Genomic DNA, 20921 nt, shown 5'->3' on the forward strand with positions numbered 1-20921 from the left:
GACACAGAAACACACACTAAAGCTTAAAAACAAGCAAACAAGCAAGCGTTTTGCTTATGTAGAATGACAGAAAGGTGATGGGCTGGGTTTCTTAATTGTTTGTGAATAATGAAAGTTGAGACTACAGAGAAGTTCCTTACTGCTGGTGCCTGGGGAGGTTAGGGTTTGATGCAGTGAGCAGCTGGGAGTAATTATGGAGCTGGAGTTGGTGAACTACCTAAGGGAAATCGTGGTAAGAAGCTGTGAGACAACTCAGCAGTTAAAAGTGTTAGTCATATGGTAATATGTGGGATAATTGGAAAGCATTGATGGCGGCCTAGAAGATGATGGAGGAGGCGGGTTAGGGGTATCCGGGCACAAGGGGGAACTGGAGAGAGACAATCAGAGATGACTATGATGAGCTAGTCAGCCCAAGTTGATAAATGATCTACAAGGTGACTCAAAGAGGAGACGGAGGAGCACCTACGACTCCTTTTGTATAGATGGAGACTACAAAAGACAGCATAGCAGGGTACCACTATCCCAACCAGAGCAGCAGCAGTCAGGAGCCTCTGATGATGGGATTTTTCATTTTTTCGAAGCAGGGTCTCATGTAGCCCAGGCTTATCTCAAACTTGTTATGTAGCCAAGCCTGACCTTGAACTCCTGACCCTCCTGCCCCTACTTCCCCAGTGCTGGGGTTATTTGTATGAGCCACCACATTGGTTTTGGTTGTTGTTGTTGTTTCTAGACGAGGTTTCTCTTTGTAGCCCTGGCTGTCCTGGAACTCAATCTTTAAATGAGGCTGGCCTTGAACTCAGAGATCTGCCTGCCTCTGCCTCCCGAGTCCTGGTATTAGAGGTGTACGCCACCACCTCATCTGGTTTATGCGGTGCTAGAGATGGAGCTCGGGGCCTTCATGCATGCTAGGCAAGCACTCCACCACAGGGCACATCCCCAGCCCTCCGATGGCATCATTTGCCGTTTGAGAAAAGATGGTTTTGTTGGTAAAAAGCCATCCCAAGGCTGTCTTCCAAGTGGCTACATAGTCAGGCTGGATCTTGAAATCTTAGTCTTGATACTGGGATTCCAGGTACCTGCCACCACACCCTGCCCAGCACGACCCTTTCCGCCCAGCTCTGTGCTTCCTGCCTGGACTTTGGTCTAAAAGCCAGTGAGGCAATCAGCGCAAGCTAGGTTAGACTCTCAAAGAGTCAGAGGGTGTGTGGTGGTGCTGGTGACAGCGTCCCGAGTTCAGCAAGGACATGGGTCGGGCAGGGAGGCACAGGTGTACTTCACATGTCCTGGAAATTCTCTAAGCGTCCTGTTTCCCTGCTGTGCTTCAGTTAGTCAGTGCTGTTTTCTCTCCATGTCACAGAGAGCTGCCTGGTAAATTTCCTCACCGCGCGTTCTCCACTGACTGTATATGAGTCAGCCTCATTGATTCAGCTGGGCTGCAGGCCCCTGTGGGATGCTGTCACATGCCTTTTCCTTTCCTCCCATCACCCAGAAGGGGGTGCTTGTCTGTGTATATGTGTGTGTGTACACACATGTAAGTGTGCATGTGTGGTCTGTGTGCATGTTTACACGGGTGGGTGCGTGTGAGCTGTCTGCGTGTCCATGTGCACACATGCATGTGGAGGACAAACATGGGTGTCTTCCTCCCCTGATCTCCGCCTTGTTTATTAATTTTTTATTACATTTTGTGTGTGGACATGCCCGCTCACATGCATGCGTGTTCGTGCTTTTCACATGTGGAGGTTAGAGGGTTCTCTCCTTCCATCACGTGGGCCTCAGGGATTGAACCTGGATCCCCAGGCTTGCTGGCGAGTACCTGTCTGATTCTCCACCTCAGCTTTGAGACAGGGAGGGTCTCACTGAACCTGGAACTCACCCGCTGTCTAGGCCGGCCAGCGAACTCCCGGGGACCTGCCTGTGTCTGCCTCTCCAGCACAGGGATTACAGGTAAACACTGCTGCACCCAGCTTTACACACGGTCTGTGGGGACCGGAATCAAGTCCTCCCATTTGCCCAGCAAGTACTTGTCAGTAGGCTGAGCTCTCAGAACAGTGTTTTTTGACTACCTCCATTTGCGACCCACATAGAGGAGTTTTGGTATAGATTAAGAGTGGGTACCCTAAAATTCCTGCCTTACTTTCCCAATGTGACAGCATTGGGAAGCAGGGCCTTTAAGATGGGAGATTAGGGTCAGGGCTGGAGAGATGGATGGCTCAGTGGTTAAGAACTTGTTGTGCCTGCAGAGGACCCCGGTTTGATTCCTAACACTGCATGGTGCCTCACAACCTTCTGTAACTCCAGTTCCAGGGGATTTGATGCTCTTTTCTGAAATCAACAGAAAGCAGACATACCTGTGGTACACATACAGACAGACAGGCAGACAAAATACTCATAGAAAAAAAAAGAGGTGGTTGGGGGTAGCTGTGGTTTGAAGCTGAAATGTCTCCTACAGGGTTGTGTTTTAAGCACTCTGTCCCCAAGCTGTGGAGCCTGTGAGGAAGTGTGGTGTGGTGGTTAGTGCTGATTGACAGCTGGACACAGTCGAGAGTGCCTCCAGGTCAAGCATGGGGAGAATTATCTTCAACTGGTGATGAAATGGAGTGGAGAGACCCTTCCACTGTGGGCGGCACCATTCCCTAGCTGGGGTCCTGGACCCTGTAAGTAGACAGGAGGTAAGCGCTAGCGTTCCTCACTCTTCCTGGTTGTGGGTGTCACGTGACCAGCTGCTTCCTGCTCCAGCTGCCTAGCCGTCCTCATCGCGGTGGACTTGAACTATGAGCTAAAAAGTCAACCCTGCCTTACAAATGCCTCTGTCGGCGGCGTATTTGACCAGAGCAGCGGGGCTGACAGGAGTACACCTCCAGGTCTTCAGGGGCGACACCCGCCCCTGGTCCCCTCCAGCTTTCAGGCTCCTGGTGTCTCACCATGAGAGGAGCCGCTGCGTCATGCTCCCACCACCTTGGGGGGAGCCATTCCACCGTGTCTCCCCGGGGTGCTGGACCGCAACCCGCGGGAACCATCTATGATGGCTAGTCTCCATTGTCAGCCAGGACACGAACCTTTGTGTGTGACTGGGAGGCATTTTCAGAGTTTAACTGAGACAGGAAGGCGCACCCGGATGCCGGTGACGTCATCTCACCCACCGGGACTCCAGACTGAATAGACCGGAAGCCGGAAGCCGAGCACAGCATCCTTCTCTCTCTGCTTCCTGACTTCAGATGCCATGTGAGCCGCCTCACCCTTCTGTTGACATCCGCTCCCCACCGTGATGGCCTGTGCCGCTCCCCACCGTGATGGCCTGTGCCCCTCCCCACCGTGATGGCCTGTGCCCCTCCCCACCGTGATGGCCTGTGCCCCTCCCCACCGTGATGGCCTGTGCCCCTCCCCACCGTGATGATGTCCTGTACCCCTCCCCACCGTGATGATGGCCTGTACCCCTCCCCACCGTGATGGCCTGTGCCCCTCCCCACTGTGATGATGGCCCTGTACCCCTCCCCACCGTGATGGCCTGTGCCCCTCCCCACCGTGATGGCCCTGTACCCCTCCCCACCGTGATGATGGCCTGTGCCCCTCCCCACCGTGATGATGGCCTGTACCCCTCCCCACCGTGATGGCCTGTGCCCCTCCCCACCGTGATGGCCTGTACCCCTCCCCACCGTGATGGCCTGTACCCCTCCCCACCGTGATGATGGCCTGTGCCCCTCCCCACCGTGATGGCCTGTGCCCCTCCAGTCTATTGTGGCCACAGCCTGAGCTTGGGGCTGACTTGTCAGGTCTTTTATCACAGCAACACAAAAGTAAGTAACGCAGCCATTAGGGGAATGATGATGACTTTCTCGCTCCTTTGAGCCGGATTAGTCATTGGAAGTGCATTGTTATAAATGGAATCCACCCTCCCCGTTTTCTCTCCTCTGCATGCATCCATTTGCCCTTCCTCTCCACCGCCCCCCCAGCTGGAAGCCACAGCAGACCCCCGCTGAATAGACGCCGGCACTGTGCTCCTGCCCGTGTCAGCCTCCAGGGCCACGGCCGTCAAGACCCTCTACTCTATATGAATTGCTGAGTCCTAGCTGGGAGTGATGGTACACACCTGCCATCCCCTCATTTGAGAGACTGAGGCAGGCGAATGACAAGTTCAAGGCTATCCTGGCCTAAGAAGTGAGGCCTAGTCTCCTAAAACAAAACAACCCTAAAAGACAGAACGATAAAACAAGACCCGTGTGCGTGCATGTGCCTGTGTGTGTGTGTGTGTGTGTGTGTGTGTGTGTGAGCGCGCGCGCGCGCGCAGTGGTACACATGTGGAGATCAGAGGACCCTGCTCAAGTTGGTTCTTCCCATCCCATATGGGTCCTGGGTCCTGGCTGGGCTTGAACTCATGTCGTCAGACTTGGTGACGAGTGCCTTTGCCCACTGAGCTGTCTCAATGGACCACTAATACTGGTTTTTGTTTTTTTTTGGGGGGGGGGAACTTGGTCTCAAACTTGCCATGGAGCCAAGGATGGCCTGCAGCTTCTGATCCTCCTGCCTCCGTTACAGGAGTGCTGGGATCGCAGGCCTGTGCCGCTATGCCTGCTTTGTACGTACTGGGCAAGCACTCTTCCAGCTGAACTACACCCCAGCCCCTTGTTTGTCTTCTAAGTGAAACCACAGAGGCCAAAATCTGGGCAAGATTTTGTTTGAAGACACAGCTGTTTCCACCCAGAAAAGAGCATTCCGCTGGAGTCAGTGTGACGACTGGTGGGGGAGGGGCGGGGGCGGAGTGCAGCGATGACACATTCGCTTCACCAAGGAAGATTCTGTTTAGGCTACAGAGTGACATATGCGAATTTAGGTGCTGGAGACTGGAACATGAGACCAAAATGGTTTGCCTGGCTGTATATAAGCTCTTAAAATACACACACACACACACACACACACACACACACACACACACACACACACACTGTAACAACAACAAAATGGTTGATTGACTGGTTGGCTGATTGCGGTGGTGGGGGCAGTGCACATACCATGTCATGTATGTGGAGATCAGAGGACAGCTTCCAGGAATCAGTTCCCCCCTTCTATTGTGTGGGACCCAGACGTTGAACTTGGCTCCTCAGGCCTGGCGGCAAGCGTTTCCACCCACTGAGCCAGCTCACTGAGCTATCACACGGGCACTTCTAAGCACTTTCGGTGTCTGGAGAGACTTTCTCTCCTTCATAAATGCCACAGAGAGTCAAGACACGTAGCGACAGAAGTACAGATGTTGTACTCTGTGGTGCTGTTAGGTAATTATGACAATATTAGTAGGAATTAGGGTACACTAGTTGCCATCTATAGTCCCAACTACTTAGCAAGCTGAGGCAAGAGGGTTGCTTAAGCCCAGGCGATCGAAGCCATCCTGGGCAATATAACAAGACACTATCTCAAAAATACTATTGTTATTAGAACCATCCAGTTTCTCAATTTCTGTTTTTCTTTAAGTCAATACAGACTTCTTTAAAAAGTTTTTTTGCATTTATTTATTTATTTGTGGGCATGCATATGCCCTGTGTGTGGAGGGCAGAGGGCAGCTTGCAAGAGTAGGCTCTCAGCTGGGCGGTGGTGGCGCACGCCTTTAGTCCCAGCACTCGGGAGGCAGAGGCAGGCGGATCTTTGTGAGTTCAAGGCCAGCCTGGTCTACAGAGCAAGTTTCAGGACAGCCTCCAAAGCATCTCTGCAAACATGTTTGCCACTGTTACTACAAAGGATCTTACTTGATGGACCACTGGAAAAAATGGTTTAGGGTCTGGAGAGGTGGCTCAGCAGCTAAAAGCACTGACTGCTTTTCTGAGGACCTTAGCTCAATTCCTAGTACCCACACAGCAGCTAATAACCACCTGTAACTAATAATTCCAGTTTCAGGGAACCCAAAGTCCTCTTCTGCCTCCTCAGGCACTGCACGGATGTGGTACGCAGACAAAACAAATAAATATACAAATAATACTTAAAAAAGATTTAACTGAGCTGGGTCTGATCTTCATAACTGTTGTTCCAGCTCTCAGGATGATGGCAAGTTCCAGGCTAGCCTGGGCTACATATTAATACCCCGTCTTAAAACAAAACAAACCTTCCAATGATTAGTGAGTCCTTCAACTCTAGCACTCGTAAGGCAGAAGCAGATGGATTTCTATGAGCTCGGGGCTAGCCTGGGCTACATAGTGGGACCCTGTCTCAAAACAGGCACAGCCAAAATCCCATAATGAGTAGATTGGCATGGTGTCACACAATCCCAGCACTCAGAAGTGTGAGGCAGGGGGATTGTGGATTCCAGTATAGCCTCGGCCATTTAATGGTATCCCATTTAAAAAAGGAAGGAAGGAGGGAGAGAAGGAAGGAAGGGGGGAGGGAGGGAAGGAAGGAAGGAGGGAGGGAAGGAAGGAAGAATAATGAAAGAAGAAAAGAAAAAGTTTGGAAACGGGTCTTGTCTCCGTGACAGGTGTGATCTTTATAGGATATTTTTATGTGGAGGGTTTCCACATTCGTGTCCACTGCCTGTCCCATAAACAACCCCACTGCGTGAGAGTCATAAAAAAATAATAAGACTGGGAGGGGTGGCTGCGGACAGACCTTGTTAGCTTTTCATCTCTAAAGAAACAGAGAAAAGAAGAAAAAGTTTGGGAGGCCAAGGAAAGGAGGCCACGCAGAAGCCAAGGAGGGTGGGCCGCCGCACGCTGCGAGGCTGCCGCTGCTCGCTGAGGTCCCTCACGGTCTTTATCTCGACCATAGCTGAGAATAACCCAGAGCCCGTTAAGTGGGGCAGCGCCTCGCTGGACTCCTCTGCCGTGAGGGGACCTTTGAAGAATCCTTTTTCTCTCGAGCCTTCTCAGCAGGGGAGGCCATTTTTGAGCTGTGTATCGGAGAATTAGGACTCACGAGTCCTGCTTTTTTCTTTCTTCCTTCCTTCCTTTCTTCCTTTCTTTCTTTTGTGTAGAGTTCCTTCTAAGTTTTTAAAAGAAAATCTCTTATTATAAATGGGTCACTATCCAGCCTTCAGCCCGAGCGATAAAGAGATTGTATCTGGGTCCCAGTGTCCTTGAATTCCTAGACATTTGTCTTCCCGACCCTAGCTACCCACCAGTGAGCCAAAGGGAGGCAGGGGGATGGAAACTAGTGTCAGATGACGGTGTTTTCTTCCTTCTTTTACATTTGTGTGTGTGTATGTGTGTATGTGTATGTGTGTGTATGTGTATGTGTGTATATGTGTATGTGTGTGTGTATGTGTGTGTATGTGTGTATATGTGCGTGTGTGTGTATGTGTGTGTGTATGTGTGTGTGTATGTGTATGTGTGTGTATGTGTGTATGTGTGTGTATGTGCGTGTGTGTGTATGTGTGTGTGTGTGTGTGTGTGTGTTCGTGAGCACAGTTATGTACATATGGAGGTCAGAAGATGATACATGTTTCCTCTCCACCATGTCAGTCCTGGGAGTGGAACTCACACCCATGCTTGGCAGCGAACGCCTCTACTCAGAGTCTTCCTGCCTGCCCTCAGCTCAACTTTGGGTGGCGCTCTCAGTGTGAAACTGCCTTGTTTGACTCTCTAGGCTAAGCTAATCCAGGGGTTTTGATGCTTTTTCCCTTTGTCCTTTCAATGTTGTCATTTTCCTGTTGTGTGCTAGGGACACATGTCATGTCCGTACCCTACCACGGAGCCAAGTCCCCAGCCCCTCACTGACCAATTCTACCCAGCCTAGAGGACTCTTGCCTGGAATGCTGGAAGCTCTGACTTGGAATCCCAGCCCTGCACACGCGCACACCAGAAATAAATAAGCCCTCAAGCCCTAAACTGGAGTCAGAGAGAGAGAGGAAGTTTCTAGGAAGGTCTTTAAAAGTGGCTATGGAGCTAGGTGGTGGTGGCGCACTCCTTTAATTCCAGCACTCGGGAGGCAGAGGCAGGCGGATCTCTGTGAGTTCCAGGCCAGCCTGGTCTACAGAGTGAGTTCCAGGACAGTCAGGACTATTACACGGAGAAACCCTGTCTTGAAAAAAACCAATAGTTAGTTAATTAATTAAATACAAGTGGCCATGGAGAGTGTACAATGTGACAGAAGAGTCTTGGTTCCTGGGAACTTGATGTCTAAATGGGGCTGGGCACGTGAGTTCAAGCATTGTTATAGCCTGGAAAGCTAAACCTGATTGGGCTCACATTGAAGGTTATCCCACTGGCTGGCTTTACAGGACCATCCCAGAAGGAAGTACAACCTGATCCGGGGCTGGAAGTGGAGAGCAGGGTGGAACGGGGTAGAAAGGGGTGGGAGTGGGGGGTCCGTGATGGAAAGAATGACAGAGGAATCCATTCAAGAGTTCAGAGATGATAGCGATTAGACCTTTGGGTGTGGGTGGGAAGGGTTTGCTGGATCTGGATCTCTGTCTCGACCTCTCTTCCTCTTTCTCCCCACCCCTTTTCTTCCCCTCCTCCTCCTCCCCTTCCTCCTCCCCCTTCCCCTCCTCCTCCCCCCTCCTCCTCCTCCTCCTCCTTCTCCTTGTTTTCACACATCCCAGGCTGATCCTGAACTCACTATGTAGCAGAGAATGACTCTGAACTCTTGATCTTCCTACCTCTACCTCCCAAATGCTGGGCTCATAGGCCTGCGCCACCAAGCCTGGCTCTTCTGCTTTTGAGAGACAGTCTCACTGTAAAGCCCATTGTGATATCCAACTCTGAACCTTCAACAAGTGCTGGGGTTACAGGCACGCCCCACTGACTCTTCCGCCCTCCCTCCCTCCCTCCCTCCCTCCCTTCTTTCTTTCAATTAATCCCCCTCCATTCTTGCCAGGGTCCATGACTTTCCATAACCCTGGCCAGCCTGGAATTTGCATAGACCAGGCTGGTTTCGAACTCACAGAGTTCTGCCTGCCATCTGCTTCTCAAGTGCTGGGATTAAAGTTGTGCGCCACCAAACCCAGCTTACTTTTCCTTCTCCCCACGCCCCTCTGTCTCTCTTCTTTTTTTCAACTTCTGTTTTTCTGGAGACAAGGTCTCACATAGCCCAGGTTGGCTACAAATTCACTACATGGCCTAAGATGATCATATATTTCTGAAATCCCCCTGCTCCACCCCCAAGCACTGGAATTAGAGGTTTGTGTCACCATGCCTGGTTTGATGAAGTGCCAAGGAGCAAACCTAGAGCTCTGTGCATGCTGGGCATGTGTGGACCAAGCTGCATCCCTTCCCCCGCTTTAAAGATGGCTCCTGGGGGAGAATCGAACCCTGCACAACTTGTCCTTGAGGTAGGACACACGGCTGCGGTGACTTTCTCAAGGATTGTCCCATGGTCTTATACCTGTGTGGTGTGCGGTTCACCAAAGTCCCTACTCTGGGGGTCTGCTATGGTTTTTTTTGTTGTTTTGATTCCAGTTTATACCTGAGGCTGAGCTAGCTTAGAACTGGAGATCTTCCTGCCTCTGCCTCCCATGTGCTAGACTACAGGCTTGTGATCAGGAATGGATTGTTTTTACTTACATTTATTTGTGTGTGTGTGTGTGTGTGTGTGAACACACAAGTGTGTGTTCAACATGCATGTGTTGAAACCAGAGGACAACTTGTAAGAGTGAGTCCTTCCTCCCTGAGGGTCCTGGGAATTGAACTCAGGTCTTTCTCATCATCTGTGTGGGTGAGTGTGGGTGCTGTGCCCTGTCTGTGCAGAGGTCAGAGGGCAGATCTCGTGGGATCCAGGCTTTGAACTCAGGCCATCAGTCTTGTGGGGCAAGTGTTTTACCCACTGAGCCGTTTCACCAGTACGGCCTTGACTCCGTGTGCTGAGTAAGACAGGGAAGGCAAAAAGCAAGCCATTTGGTTTGCATATTGCATATTGTTTTTATTGTTTATATACCAAAAGTGGAAAAAAAAAAGCATGTTACCAACAAAATTCAAGAACATTCGACCCCACATCTGGGGCCTCTGTGGGTACATGGCATGTGGCTGTCCAGTGCATAATGAATAGGAAGAGGAGAGGGGGAGAGGAAGAGAGAGAATGAGTTTTGTTTTCTTCTTCCGGTGGAGACGTAATGCTGCAGAGTGGCCTGCTATGAGATTACATTCACGCTACCTCTTGCGCAATTTTTCAGTAAATTGGAGACTTTCAAAATGATTATCTAACTAAGGTGGTTGACTGGGAGCTGGCTGTCTCTTCCATTCCCCCCCCCCACGTGTCCACTGCTCACATACAGCAGCCGGAAATGACACATTGAAGTGACTCACCAGTGCGGCTCTGAGTCACCCAGTAATTGGAGAAAGTTCTGTCCTGTTAGGTCACACAGCCCCTAGTGCCATTCTGCTCCTGAATGCATTGGAAAAATTTGAAACCACTTTGCCCTCCCTCAAACCTCTCTCTCCCACCCAATGTTTTTCTTCTTCTTCTTCCTTTAACGTGGGCTGCCAAGCATCACCTTGGCAAGGTCCCTAAGGAAAAAAGCCACGGGAGGGGAAGGGCGCGGGAGGGGGAACCGGAGAGGGGGAGCATTGGGGTAAGGGTGTGTTAGGCTGCCGCTAGGCGGCAGTGTGAGCCCCCGTCACTGGGGCCACCCGGAGGGGCAGGCGCGTGGAGTGCGGTACCCCTGAGATACAGGGATATAGACCCCAAACGGGACACCGTGTGCCACGGCTTAAATAAAATGCGTTTTCCTTAACGGTATTTTTTTTTCTGCAACAAGCATACAAGAAGAAGGATGTGATAAATATTCAAACACACCCCTGGCGTCTCCCCTGCACCCCAGTGGGGCAACGGAGGATGAAGAGCCAGGCGCACACACACACATCTGACCTTTCACTGTTCCCAAAAGAAAAAAAGTTTGTGGGTTGAAAAAAGCTATGTAAACAAGTCACCTACACTCTGAAATAGCCTGTGCATGCGCATGTGTCGGGCGGGAGGGCACAAGAGGAGCTGGGAGCCGGCTCCATACTGGGCAAACACTTGGTCTGTCGCCTGCCGCCCTTGGGAGCTGGGCAAGGTGGTCGTCCCACGGTGCAGCCTGAGATAAGGCAGCGTTTCTTCCTTTAGCCCGTGGCACCCGCCCCAGCGACGGCGGAAGGTGCAAGAGGTGGCCGCGGTGTGACTGGAACACGAGTGACTTTTGCCCAGGTATGCTGAGTGAGGGCCTGGTGGCCCCGCCCCGTGGGGCATTGGTGGGAGCGGACGATGGCTCTGTGAGCGCTACAGTCTGGGTTAGACAGGGGAGTCTAACGCCAGTGCGGGAGTGAGACTCTGCCCTTCGAGAGTCCGAGGTCTGGGAGGCTGGTTGGAAGATTTGCCACTGTGGGAGTAAGGGAAATGCCTTCTCCTCCAGAAAGAGTGCTTGAAACAAGTCTTTTCTTCAGAGTTTCTCCAGTTTTGTCCCGAGTGAAGGCCTCTCTCCTCGCTGTCAAGGCTCCATCAGCTGGCCCATGAAGAGGATTGTCTCTGTGGACACAAGAGTCACAACAGGTCAGGATCTACAGAGGTGGCCAGGTTAGGACTGGGGGCACTGGCCGGGCTGTGACAGGGCGCTGGAATGGGGTGGGACTGAGTTCCAGAATCTTTGCTGCGTCCCTAAAGGCTCGGGGACATCTACGTGGTGGGCAGGTAAACAACGATTTTAAGAACTAGTGGGAGGAGAGGAGCATGCGATGGGGTTCTGCTCACCTGTCGGATTGTGCCGAACCACAAAGAGGAAGGGTCGGTCCATAACCACCTCCTGAGGGGCCATGCGGGCTGAGACTAGAATGGCTGAAAGACAAGGGACAATGTGTCAGGGCTGGGGATGTTGTCACTGGTGTGATCCCAAGAGATCCAATGGCACCAGTCTATCTGGTAGCAGCCCTGGGAGATGATTTTCAGGTGATTTAAAAGAAACTAGCAGTAGGTATGAAACCCAGCTCCTTGGGCATGCTAGGGAAAGAGTGCTATGACTGAGCCACACCCCAGCCCCTCACTGGGGGATTCTAGGCAGGTGATCTACCACTGAGCCACACCCCAGCCCCTCACTGGGGGATTCTAGGCAGGGGCTCTACCACTGAGCCACACCCCCAGCCCCTCACTGGGGGATTCTAGGCAGGGACTCTACCACTGAGCCACACCCCAGCCCCTCACTGGGGGATTCTAGGCAGGTGCTCTACCACTGAGCCACACCCCAGCCCCTCACTGGGGGATTCTAGGCAGGGGCTCTACTATCCTTGGTTTTTCAGGACAGGGTCTTGCTTCTTTCATCCCTCTGCCTCAGCCTCCCAAAGCATGCAGCACTACCTGGCTTCAGGTTGTTTCTTTGTTCTCTGATTATTGCCCTTAAAAGTTTCAAGACTTCCTCTGGGCCCCAGTTTGCTGTAGGATTTGGTCACAAGCATGTACGGGGCTTGCTGCTAAGCAAATTCTTTCTGCTCACTTTGCACGATGGCAGCACCTGAGGTCTGGGGAAGGGTGGTGGCTGGGTTTGCTCTACACTTCCTGTAGGGCGATTGCTGTCCTAGGTGGGGTGACACTGGCAGAGCCACGCTCACCTGTGGAGGAAGACGCCACTGTGCCGCTCTCGTTCACCTCGATCTTGACTTTTTGCAGGGCCTGAGCTACAGAGAGCTGCTCTTGGTCTGCAATGGAGGGGGGAGGCGCACACAGCTCGGATTAGTCGCCACTCTATCCCCCGGGGTGGGCGGACCCTGACCCGAGGGATCATAGCTCACCAGAAAGACTTGTGAAGTCGGCCTGGGCTATGCTGAACATGTCCGTCATGCCCAGTTTCTGCAGAGGCCCTCTGAGGTCCACTTCGGTCTCCAGAGAGAACCTGTGGACGGGAGTGGGGACAGCGTTAGTGTGGCCCTCAAATGCGGCGTCTCCCAGGACCTACCAGGCCTCCTCTAGGACAGTGGGACAGGGTAGACACTGCCAGGAGCAGGAAGAAGAGGTCTGGTTTTTGTTTGCCTTGACACAGGATCTCATGTAGCCCAGGCTGGCCCAAACTCATTATGTAGCCAGAGATGATCTTGAACTCATGGTTTCCCTGCTTCTACTTCCTGGGTGCTAGGATTTGCAGGTGGTTTATGTAGCGCTGGGGTTTGAAGCCAGGGCTTCAAACAGTTGGGCAAGCATTCCCCCAACTCAGCTGCTCCCCAGCCCTGACCTTGAACTTTTGACCCTCCTACCTCACCTCCCCAGGGTGGGATTAGAAGTCTTTGGAATCTCATCGGGCTAGGTATTGGGGGTCTGGCCTTTTTTTCCTCCTTGCCAGAAACTTCTAATATTAATGAACATTGTTCAGTCTTTCCACCCCCTCAGATGCGTGACTAATGGCTTTCCCCAAATAAGACAGCAGTTTGAACATAATTGTCTTCCGTTTGACTGCAGGAGAGGAGCAGGTTCACATTCTCCTGCGAGGGTGCTGCAGGTAACTGTGGTCTCGGGCTGATTTTGAACAGCTCACACAGTGAGACTTTGGAGGCCCCCCTTCTGCTTCCCACCTAGGCATGACTCATTGTCTCCATCTTGATGAGAAAGAAAGGCAGTCCAAGTTCAGTAGCTAAAGTAACTTAATCACCCCCCTTTCTCCAAGCCTGGCAATGGAGCATCTGGGAGTTTAGGGGAAGCCTGGGCTGGGAGCACCCCTGTAATTCTGGAATTACCCAGACAAGCTCTCTCCATCCCTTCTGATTCTGCAGAAGGAGTAAGGAAAAAGGAAAAGAAACTGTTTTTTTTGGGGGGGGCAGTGTCAGAAGCTGTGGCTTCTCCTCTGCCTGCCTGATCTTGGAATCAATCATTATTGGATGAGGAGGGGAAACGGGAGACATTTACAGATGGGCATAGAATGATTGAGAAGCCTCTCATACTCCTCTAGCTTCTGTTTTGGCTGTTTTGTTTTTGTTTTTTGTTTTTTTTGATATGGTCTCATAGAATCCAGGAACAGAATGAGGATGGCCTTGAACTCCTGAGCCTCCTCTTTCCAGCCCCCTAACCCTCATCCTTGTGCTGGGATTGTAGGTGTGCACCCCCCCATGCCTGGCTCTACCAGTGCTAGGGATCCAATCCAGGGCTGCATGCATGTGAGGTAAGCATCCTGCCAACTGAGTTATGTCTCTAGCCCTTCCCTGCACCCTCCCCCCTTATGAGACAGGGTCTTACTGATATAGCACAGGTTGGCCTTATCCTCCGTGCTAGCCTTTCAAGTGTTAGGATTACAGATTTGTGCCTCTGTGTCTGGTCTCTGTGGTATTGGATTCAAACCTGGGGTTTCATGCGTGGTAGTTGAGCACTCTACAAACTAAGCTACATCTTCAGCCTCCATAGCCAAGGCTGGTCTTGAACTCACTCTCCTGTCTCAATCTCTGAAGCACTGGGGCTGCAGGCTTGTGGCACTACGCTCCACCAGAATCAAAGCCAGGCTAGAAGATTTCCCATCAGCCTCCCACCCAAGTCTGTTCCCTGTGGATATTAGCCATCTGGGAAATTCCACATGGAGACAGTGGCTTTAGGAGAGATGGCGGATGTTGGGGTTAGGGTGTTGGAAGGAGGGATGGCTTACTTAGGCAGGACAAGGAGTCGGGGCAGTCTGGTCATGTTCCCTTTCCATTGTTTGATGAGTTCAGCATCCAAGATGTTGGTGAGGGCGGAGAGAGGCACTTTCTTATCGAAGGGCGCAGCGATGAGCATGCTGAGGGTCTCCCCATGGTAGGGCAGTTCCAGGATGTCGTAGTAGTGGCCATCGGGAGTGGTGAATTCAGCTGGGGAGATACCAAGATGGCGTCTTGGAAAAGGCTCCAGCTCACATGGATTCCTTCCTAGCCTTCCTCTGGCTTCTCTTGTCTCCTCTCCTTGTAGGAGGCCAAGCTCTCTATTCTAATTTTGGGAGTCCTTTACCCACTCTGCATCCATCCGAATGTTTCCCTTTCCTTTTTCTTTCTTTTTATCTAGCTATATAGCCAAGGATGGCCCTGGACTTACTCTTCAGCACACCTGGCTGATGAGCTGAGCGTGCAAGCCAGGACTCACTGAGACTGGGTGAGCATTCTCCCAAAGCGATATCCCACCCTTCATATCTATTTTCTCCCTCTTGGCCTTAATGATTTTCTGTCTGACCCCAGCCACTAATCTCCCCCATTCTCATCCTCTAAATGTCGACTTGCATACAGCTTTCCTGCTCACTGGGCTTGTTGGCCCCAGGTAACCACACTAGAAACCTCTGAAGAGGAGAGATGGGCTTAACAGCCGGGCAGATGTGGGTCAGGGAGCCTATCTCCATTTCCGATTCATCTGGCGTGAAAGAAACTGATATTTTCCCCTCTTCCCGAATTATCTCAGTATCTCCTGCTTGGGAAGTCACTGTGATAACTCGGGTGTGTCCACCTCCGCCACCCTCCGGCCCCCCAGTGCGACGCTGAATGCTGCCCCCGGGGTCTGCAGCTGTGAGGTGTGGGGACTGTGGACACTGGACTCACTGTAGTTGAACTTGTTGGTCTGAGCCATCATGGGCACAGAGACAGTGCTGCCATCAGACTTGTGGAAGAGGCGCTGGTGGGTGCTGGACTCTGAGAAGGGGGTCTTCCACTGGCCGTTGAAGTAGAGGGCGTTCACCAGAATGAGGCGTGTCAGCTGGTCCACAGCCCCTTTGGCAAGCAAGTCACTGATCATACCTAAGGGAGAGCGAGGTGGTCAGGAAGGAAGGTGGCTTCTAAGCATGGCAGACGCTCTCCTTCTGCTCCCTGTCCTCAAGTGAGGGATACAAAGAGCCGGGGGTTAAATGGATCAATTTGCTGTGAATCTCCGGATAGCGTCCAGCTCAATATTCTCCAACCCCCATTCCTTTCCTTCCCTCCCATCTGTCTTCCTCCCCCCCCCCCTTTTAATGGTACAGCCTAGTACAGAATTCACTCAGAAGCCTAAGCTGGCCTTGAATTCATGGTAATCCTCCTGCCTCAGCTTCCCGAGAGCTGGGATGATAGGAGTGAGTCACACCCCTGGCTTCACCCCATTTTTCTTGGCTCTGGGATCCAGCTCCGCATCAGAACTAAACCCTCCTCTGGTTACACTTCTCCCTGTAGCCCCGAAGCTGTGCGCGCGCCTGCAACAGGCTGTGCTCTCGGAGGGAGGCCTGTGCACGCGCCTGTAACAGGCTGTGCTCTCGGAGGCCTGTGCGCGCGCCTGCAACAGGCTGTGCTCTCGGAAGCCTGTGCACGCGCCTGTAACAGGCTGTGCTCTCGGAGGGAGGCCTGTGCGCGCGCCTGCAACAGGCTGTGCTCTCTCGGAGGGAGGCCTGTGCGCGCGCCTGTAACAGGCTGTGCTCTCGGAGGGAGGCCTGTGCGCGCGCCTGTAACAGGCTGTGCTCTCGGAGGGAGGCCTGTGCGCGCGCCTGTAACAGGCTGTGCTCTCGGAGGCCTGTGCACGCGCCTGCAACAGGCTGTGCTCTCGGAGGCCTGTGCACGCGCCTGTAACAGGCTGTGCTCTCGGAGGCCTGTGCACGCGCCTGTAATAGGCACCGCTTTCATGCTGGCTTTTGCTTTTGTCCATTTTTTAAAAAAGTATTATTATTGTAGGGGGGACTATGAGGTGTGTGCACATGCATGCCAAGTGGAGGTCAGAGGGCAACGCATGCAGAGCTGGTTCATTCCTTCCACATTCCTGTGGCTTCCAGGAATCAAACTCAGGTCACCAGGCTGCACAACAAGAGTCTTTACCCGTGGAGCCAACTTGCTTGTCCTGGTGGATTCTTTTTTTTTTTGAGGGGGTCGTGGAGTAGGTAGGAATTCAGGTATACTGCTCTACACCTCTCTGGAATTGGTTCTTCTCTCTAGTAGGTTTTTTCCCCCCACAAGATCTTGCTATGTAGTTTAGGCTAACCCCAAACTCAATGATCTTCCTACAGGATGAGCCATTGTCCCGAGCTCTGAGTGGTGTATGAAAAAGCATAACCAAGACAAACACAGTTTTGGGTTACAGCTCAGTGGTAGAGCCCCTGCCTAGAATCCCCCAGTGAGGGGCTGGGGTGTGGCTCAGTGGTAGAGCCCCTGCCTAGAATCCCTCAGTGAGGGGCTGGGGTGTGACTCAGTGGCAGAGTGATTACCCAGCATGCATGAGGCCCTGGCTCCCATCCTCAGCACCACAGGAAGAAGGGTAAAGGGCAAACGTTAGCTATCATACTCTGGTTCTTGAGGCATTTGCCTTCTATCCACAAAGACAGAGCTGAAGGGAGAGCTGAAGATGGGTGAATGGACACTGAATTCCGTCCCCCACCCCTTACCTCTGGTGTGCCTCTCCACCCAGTCATTGATGATGAATCTGGCTCTCTCCACCTCCGAGAAGTCCACCTGCTTCACTGTGGTCCGGAAGAGCTTGAAGAAGTGGGGCATGAAGCCCTGGACCAGCTCCAGGTCTCTCTGGACGAAGATGGCGTCGGCGGTGCTAATCTCGTTCTGGTTCCACGGCCCCATGAGCTCCTTGGACAGCTGACGGAGGGCAGGAGCTGTGGTCTTCTCTGCAGAGGTACAGGACAGGGCCCATTAGGCTCATGCTAAGCCAAGGGCTCTCGTCTGGACCAGGGTTCCCAAGGAGGGCCTTACCCCTGTCCAGGTGGATGAGGTTTTTCCATTCCTCCAGGGGTCAGTGGAGGGCAGTCGCTCCAAACTGTAACTTTTTTTCTTTTTCTCACCACCCTCCCTCCTCTTTCTTTCTCTCTCTCTCTCTCTTTTTTTTCTTGTTCAGTTTTTTGAACAGGTCTCACCGGGCACATCAGGGTGGCTGGACACTACTGTTTAGTTCAGGCTGACTTTGAACTCACAGAGAACTGCCCGCCTCTACCTCCTGAGTCCTGGGACTAAAGGTGTGTGCCCCCATGCTGTCTCCCTCTCTCTTTCTTCTCTCCTCTCCCCATTCCTCTCTGGGAAGGATTTCACACTTTAACACAGACTGCATAAACTGGTTTGCCACTCACTATATAGTCCTAGATGTCTTGGGAGCTAACAGAAATCCCCCTGCCTTTACCTCCCCTGTGCTGCGATTAGAGGCATACACTGCTATACTCAGCTCTCATATTTTAACCCTTTTGTGCATCCTGTCCCAAAGAGTCTCAGCTAAAGATTTATTTATTATTTAGAGTGCAGGCCAGAAGAGGGCACCAGATCTCATTACAGATGGTTGTGGACCACAATGTGGGTGCTGGGAATTGAACTCAGGACCTCTGGAAGAGCAGTCACTGAGCTCTCCAGCCCCTCAATTCTTAAATTGTAAACATTAGTTTGCTTCCCCCCCTGTCCCTTACCCTTCACTAGTGCTGGGATTACAGGTATGGCCGCCCTGCTTGGCTTGCTCTTTTGTTTGATTTTGTGACAGGGCCTTGCTCTCTATCCCAGCCTGGAGTGGCGCTTGCTATGTAGCCCAGGCTGGCCCCAATTCATCATCTTCCTCCCTCAGGCTCCCAAGGGCTGGGATTACAGGTATGTACCACCATACCTAGCTAGGTTGTTTGTACAATAATGGTGTTGTCAAGTGATTTATGCTCATAATCCTTTCCATATTTACTCAGCCCTGTGTGGTAGGCATTTTTCAATTGTTCCTCATTTTATAGATTATAAAACAGAGTTTACAGGAGTTAACGTCACAGGTTTTTTTTGTTTCTTTTTTTTTTAGGTCTCATGCAATCCAAGCTGTTGCTGAATTTAATACATAGTTAAGTACAAGCCTGAACTCCTGATCCTCCTGCCTCCAGTTCCCTAGGAATGTGGTTACAGCTATACCCCACCGTCTCCAGTTTCATTTGGTGCTGGGGATAGAACCCAGGGCTTTGCACCTGCTAAGCAAGCTGCATCCCCAGTGCCAAGGGGATACAAGCACAGTTTGTATGTTCTATATCTATTGGTTGGGTACATCATGGACAAGTCAAGTCCTTCTGACCCAGAAGCTGGAGAGAGAATGGTGGTCCCTGGGCTGCAGCTAGAGGTGACTGGACTTGGCCGTGCTGCAGCCTGGCCTTCTCTGCCTCCTCTGTTTGCTCTGGCCCCTAGTCCTCGAGAACCTCCTAACTCTCTCCGCCTCCCACCCTGCCCCCGGCTCTCACCGCTGATTTTGAATCCCATAGCATCTTGGATCTGCTGCTGCGTTTTCCCTGCCGTGGTCAGCTGCAGCATGGCCAGCACCGAGGACACCCCATAGGGAGAGAAAACCACGTTCCGGTCCTTGGAGGCCTGGACCACATGCTTAAACACTTTTACTCCGAAGTCGGTGGCCTGATGGGCTGTGCGGGACTCTTGAAGATGTAAAGCCGAGCTTTTCCCAAAGACCAGAAGCAGGCCCAGGGTGAGGCAGACTCGCGCTGAAGCCATCTTCATCCTACGGTAAATGGAAGGGAATCTGATAAGGAGAGGCTTCTGGAAGACTGCCCGGAGGGGGACACGGTGCCTCAGGCAAGGACTAGGCTCCCTGGGTTTGCCTTTAGCCTGTAAGAGATCAGTCCAGTAAATTCACAATCATTCAGATCCCATAACGCAATTGGATGATGAGCTCATCCCTTCTGCCTCCAACCAATTCTTTTAATTTTTTCCAGACAGAGTCTTGTTATGTTACCCAGGTTGGTCTTGAACACAGGATCCTCCTGTTTCAATTCTCCCAAGTACAGGGATCACAGGCATGCATTACTGCCCATAGACCCTGCTTGATTTTTATCATAAACCACCCTCAATTTTTACCTGTGGAAATCTTAGAAGAACACCCTGTGCGTCTCTCTTCCCCTCCGTGGGGCGGAGGGACCTTTGGACAATGACAGCTTTTGGTTTGCAAGTTTTTTGTTGTTCTCTTATCACAATTCCCCAACCACTGCTTCGATCAAGTTAGCAGTATGAAAAACTTCTCTGGGGCCAGGAGGACGGCCCAGTGGGTAAAGGCACTTGCCATCAAGCCTGACGACCTGAGTTCTAGTCTTGGGACCCACATGGCAGAGAGCAAGCTGACTCCTTAAAGTTGTCCTCTGATTTCCACACTCACTGTGACACATGAATATGTACACACGCATGCACATATAAATGCAATTTTAAAGTGTGTGTGTCTTTCTTTTAAGTAAAGTTTGTTTGCTAAATTTGAGAAAGGAGAGGCTTGCTGGAGAAGGACTGAGAGACAGCATATTTTGCTTCTGGGATCCAGGTTTAGAAGTGGGGTTTGTCCATCTTTCTCGACCACGTGTGGTCCCGGTTGGGCCAGGGCAGACTCAAGGCTGCAGAGTTCCAGAACAGGGTGGAAGAAAACCGAGGGAAAATGGGGGTGACGGACAGAGACTTCTGGGAAGAGAAGTTCTCTTCCATAATTAAGCCTTAGGTGACAGGGCGAGCTAGCCTTTCTCATACCTGGAGTTTTCAAAGGTGCCTTGTGATTGGCTCTTCGTCTTGCTTGTTGGCTGCTGCTCAGCTGTGGTTGGCTGTGTCCTGCGGGAGGCGGGTGTTCGGCTTTCCCGGTTCACAGTGCTCTCGGGCTCTGCAGCAGCCTGATCCAGCTGTGCTCTGCCTCGGGTCTGCAGTCTCCCTTTATACCAGATGTGGGCAGGAAATAGATGAACTCATGTTCCAGCCCCACCCACTTTCTAACTCTGGAAATGTCTGGGCTGCCCGCCTGCCCTCCCCCTCCCCCTCTCCCTCCTTCCCTCCCAGGGATTTGCTGGGACATGTGTGTACGTGTGTGAGAGGGCATGGGGATAATTGAGCAAACTGCTTGCCTTGATTGGAACTTCCCGGCCAGTTTGCCTTTGGCTGGTCTGTCCTCTCGACCCACGGTGGTACCACAGAGCTTAGCAATGCCTGGTGTTAGGGACTCCGTTCCTTGGTTCTCAGCCCGCAGTAACAGGACTCGAGTTAGGAGAAACCCAACACCAGAAGCTGTGAGCCTTGCCAATGCTGTCTGCCCCTATTGCACCCTGGGCTACCTCCAGGAAAGTCGGCCTGGCCTTCCCTTGGGTTTCTGCCCAG

General features: G+C 52.0%; 1 protein-coding gene and 2 long non-coding RNA genes across 4 annotated transcripts; 2 read left to right on the forward strand and 1 right to left on the reverse strand.

Annotated features, from left to right (window-relative positions):
* Positions 1 to 812: 812 nt before the first annotated feature.
* On the forward strand, positions 813 to 3895 carry LOC121133898. The gene is made up of 2 exons (XR_005870909.1): positions 813 to 1944; positions 2450 to 3895. It is a non-coding gene; the product is annotated as an uncharacterized LOC121133898 (long non-coding RNA).
* Positions 3896 to 9816: 5921 nt separating this feature from the next.
* Positions 9817 to 20471, reverse strand: Serpine1 (serpin family E member 1). The gene is made up of 9 exons (XM_005080401.4): positions 20307 to 20471; positions 19028 to 19299; positions 17216 to 17449; positions 15417 to 15611; positions 14504 to 14702; positions 12672 to 12772; positions 12492 to 12578; positions 11641 to 11724; positions 9817 to 11418 (listed from the first exon to the last, which is right to left on the reverse strand). The coding sequence occupies exons 2-9, from the start codon at positions 19296 to 19298 to the stop codon at positions 11381 to 11383; spliced, it is 1209 nt and encodes a 402-aa protein (XP_005080458.1). The 5' UTR covers position 19299; positions 20307 to 20471; the 3' UTR covers positions 9817 to 11380.
* LOC121133899 lies at positions 11355 to 20004 on the forward strand. 2 transcript variants are annotated; one of them, XR_005870911.1, is made up of 5 exons: positions 11355 to 11442; positions 14893 to 14979; positions 17156 to 17457; positions 17677 to 18407; positions 18601 to 20004. It is a non-coding gene; the product is annotated as an uncharacterized LOC121133899 (long non-coding RNA). The 2 variants fall into 2 exon arrangements; XR_005870910.1 differs by having other exon boundaries at positions 17677 to 17794.
* Positions 20472 to 20921: the final 450 nt, after the last annotated feature.

The sequence above is a fragment of the Mesocricetus auratus genome, unplaced genomic scaffold (genome assembly GCF_017639785.1).
Source record: "Mesocricetus auratus isolate SY011 unplaced genomic scaffold, BCM_Maur_2.0 Super-Scaffold_100025, whole genome shotgun sequence".
In the NCBI taxonomy this organism is placed as follows: domain Eukaryota; kingdom Metazoa; phylum Chordata; class Mammalia; order Rodentia; family Cricetidae; genus Mesocricetus; species Mesocricetus auratus.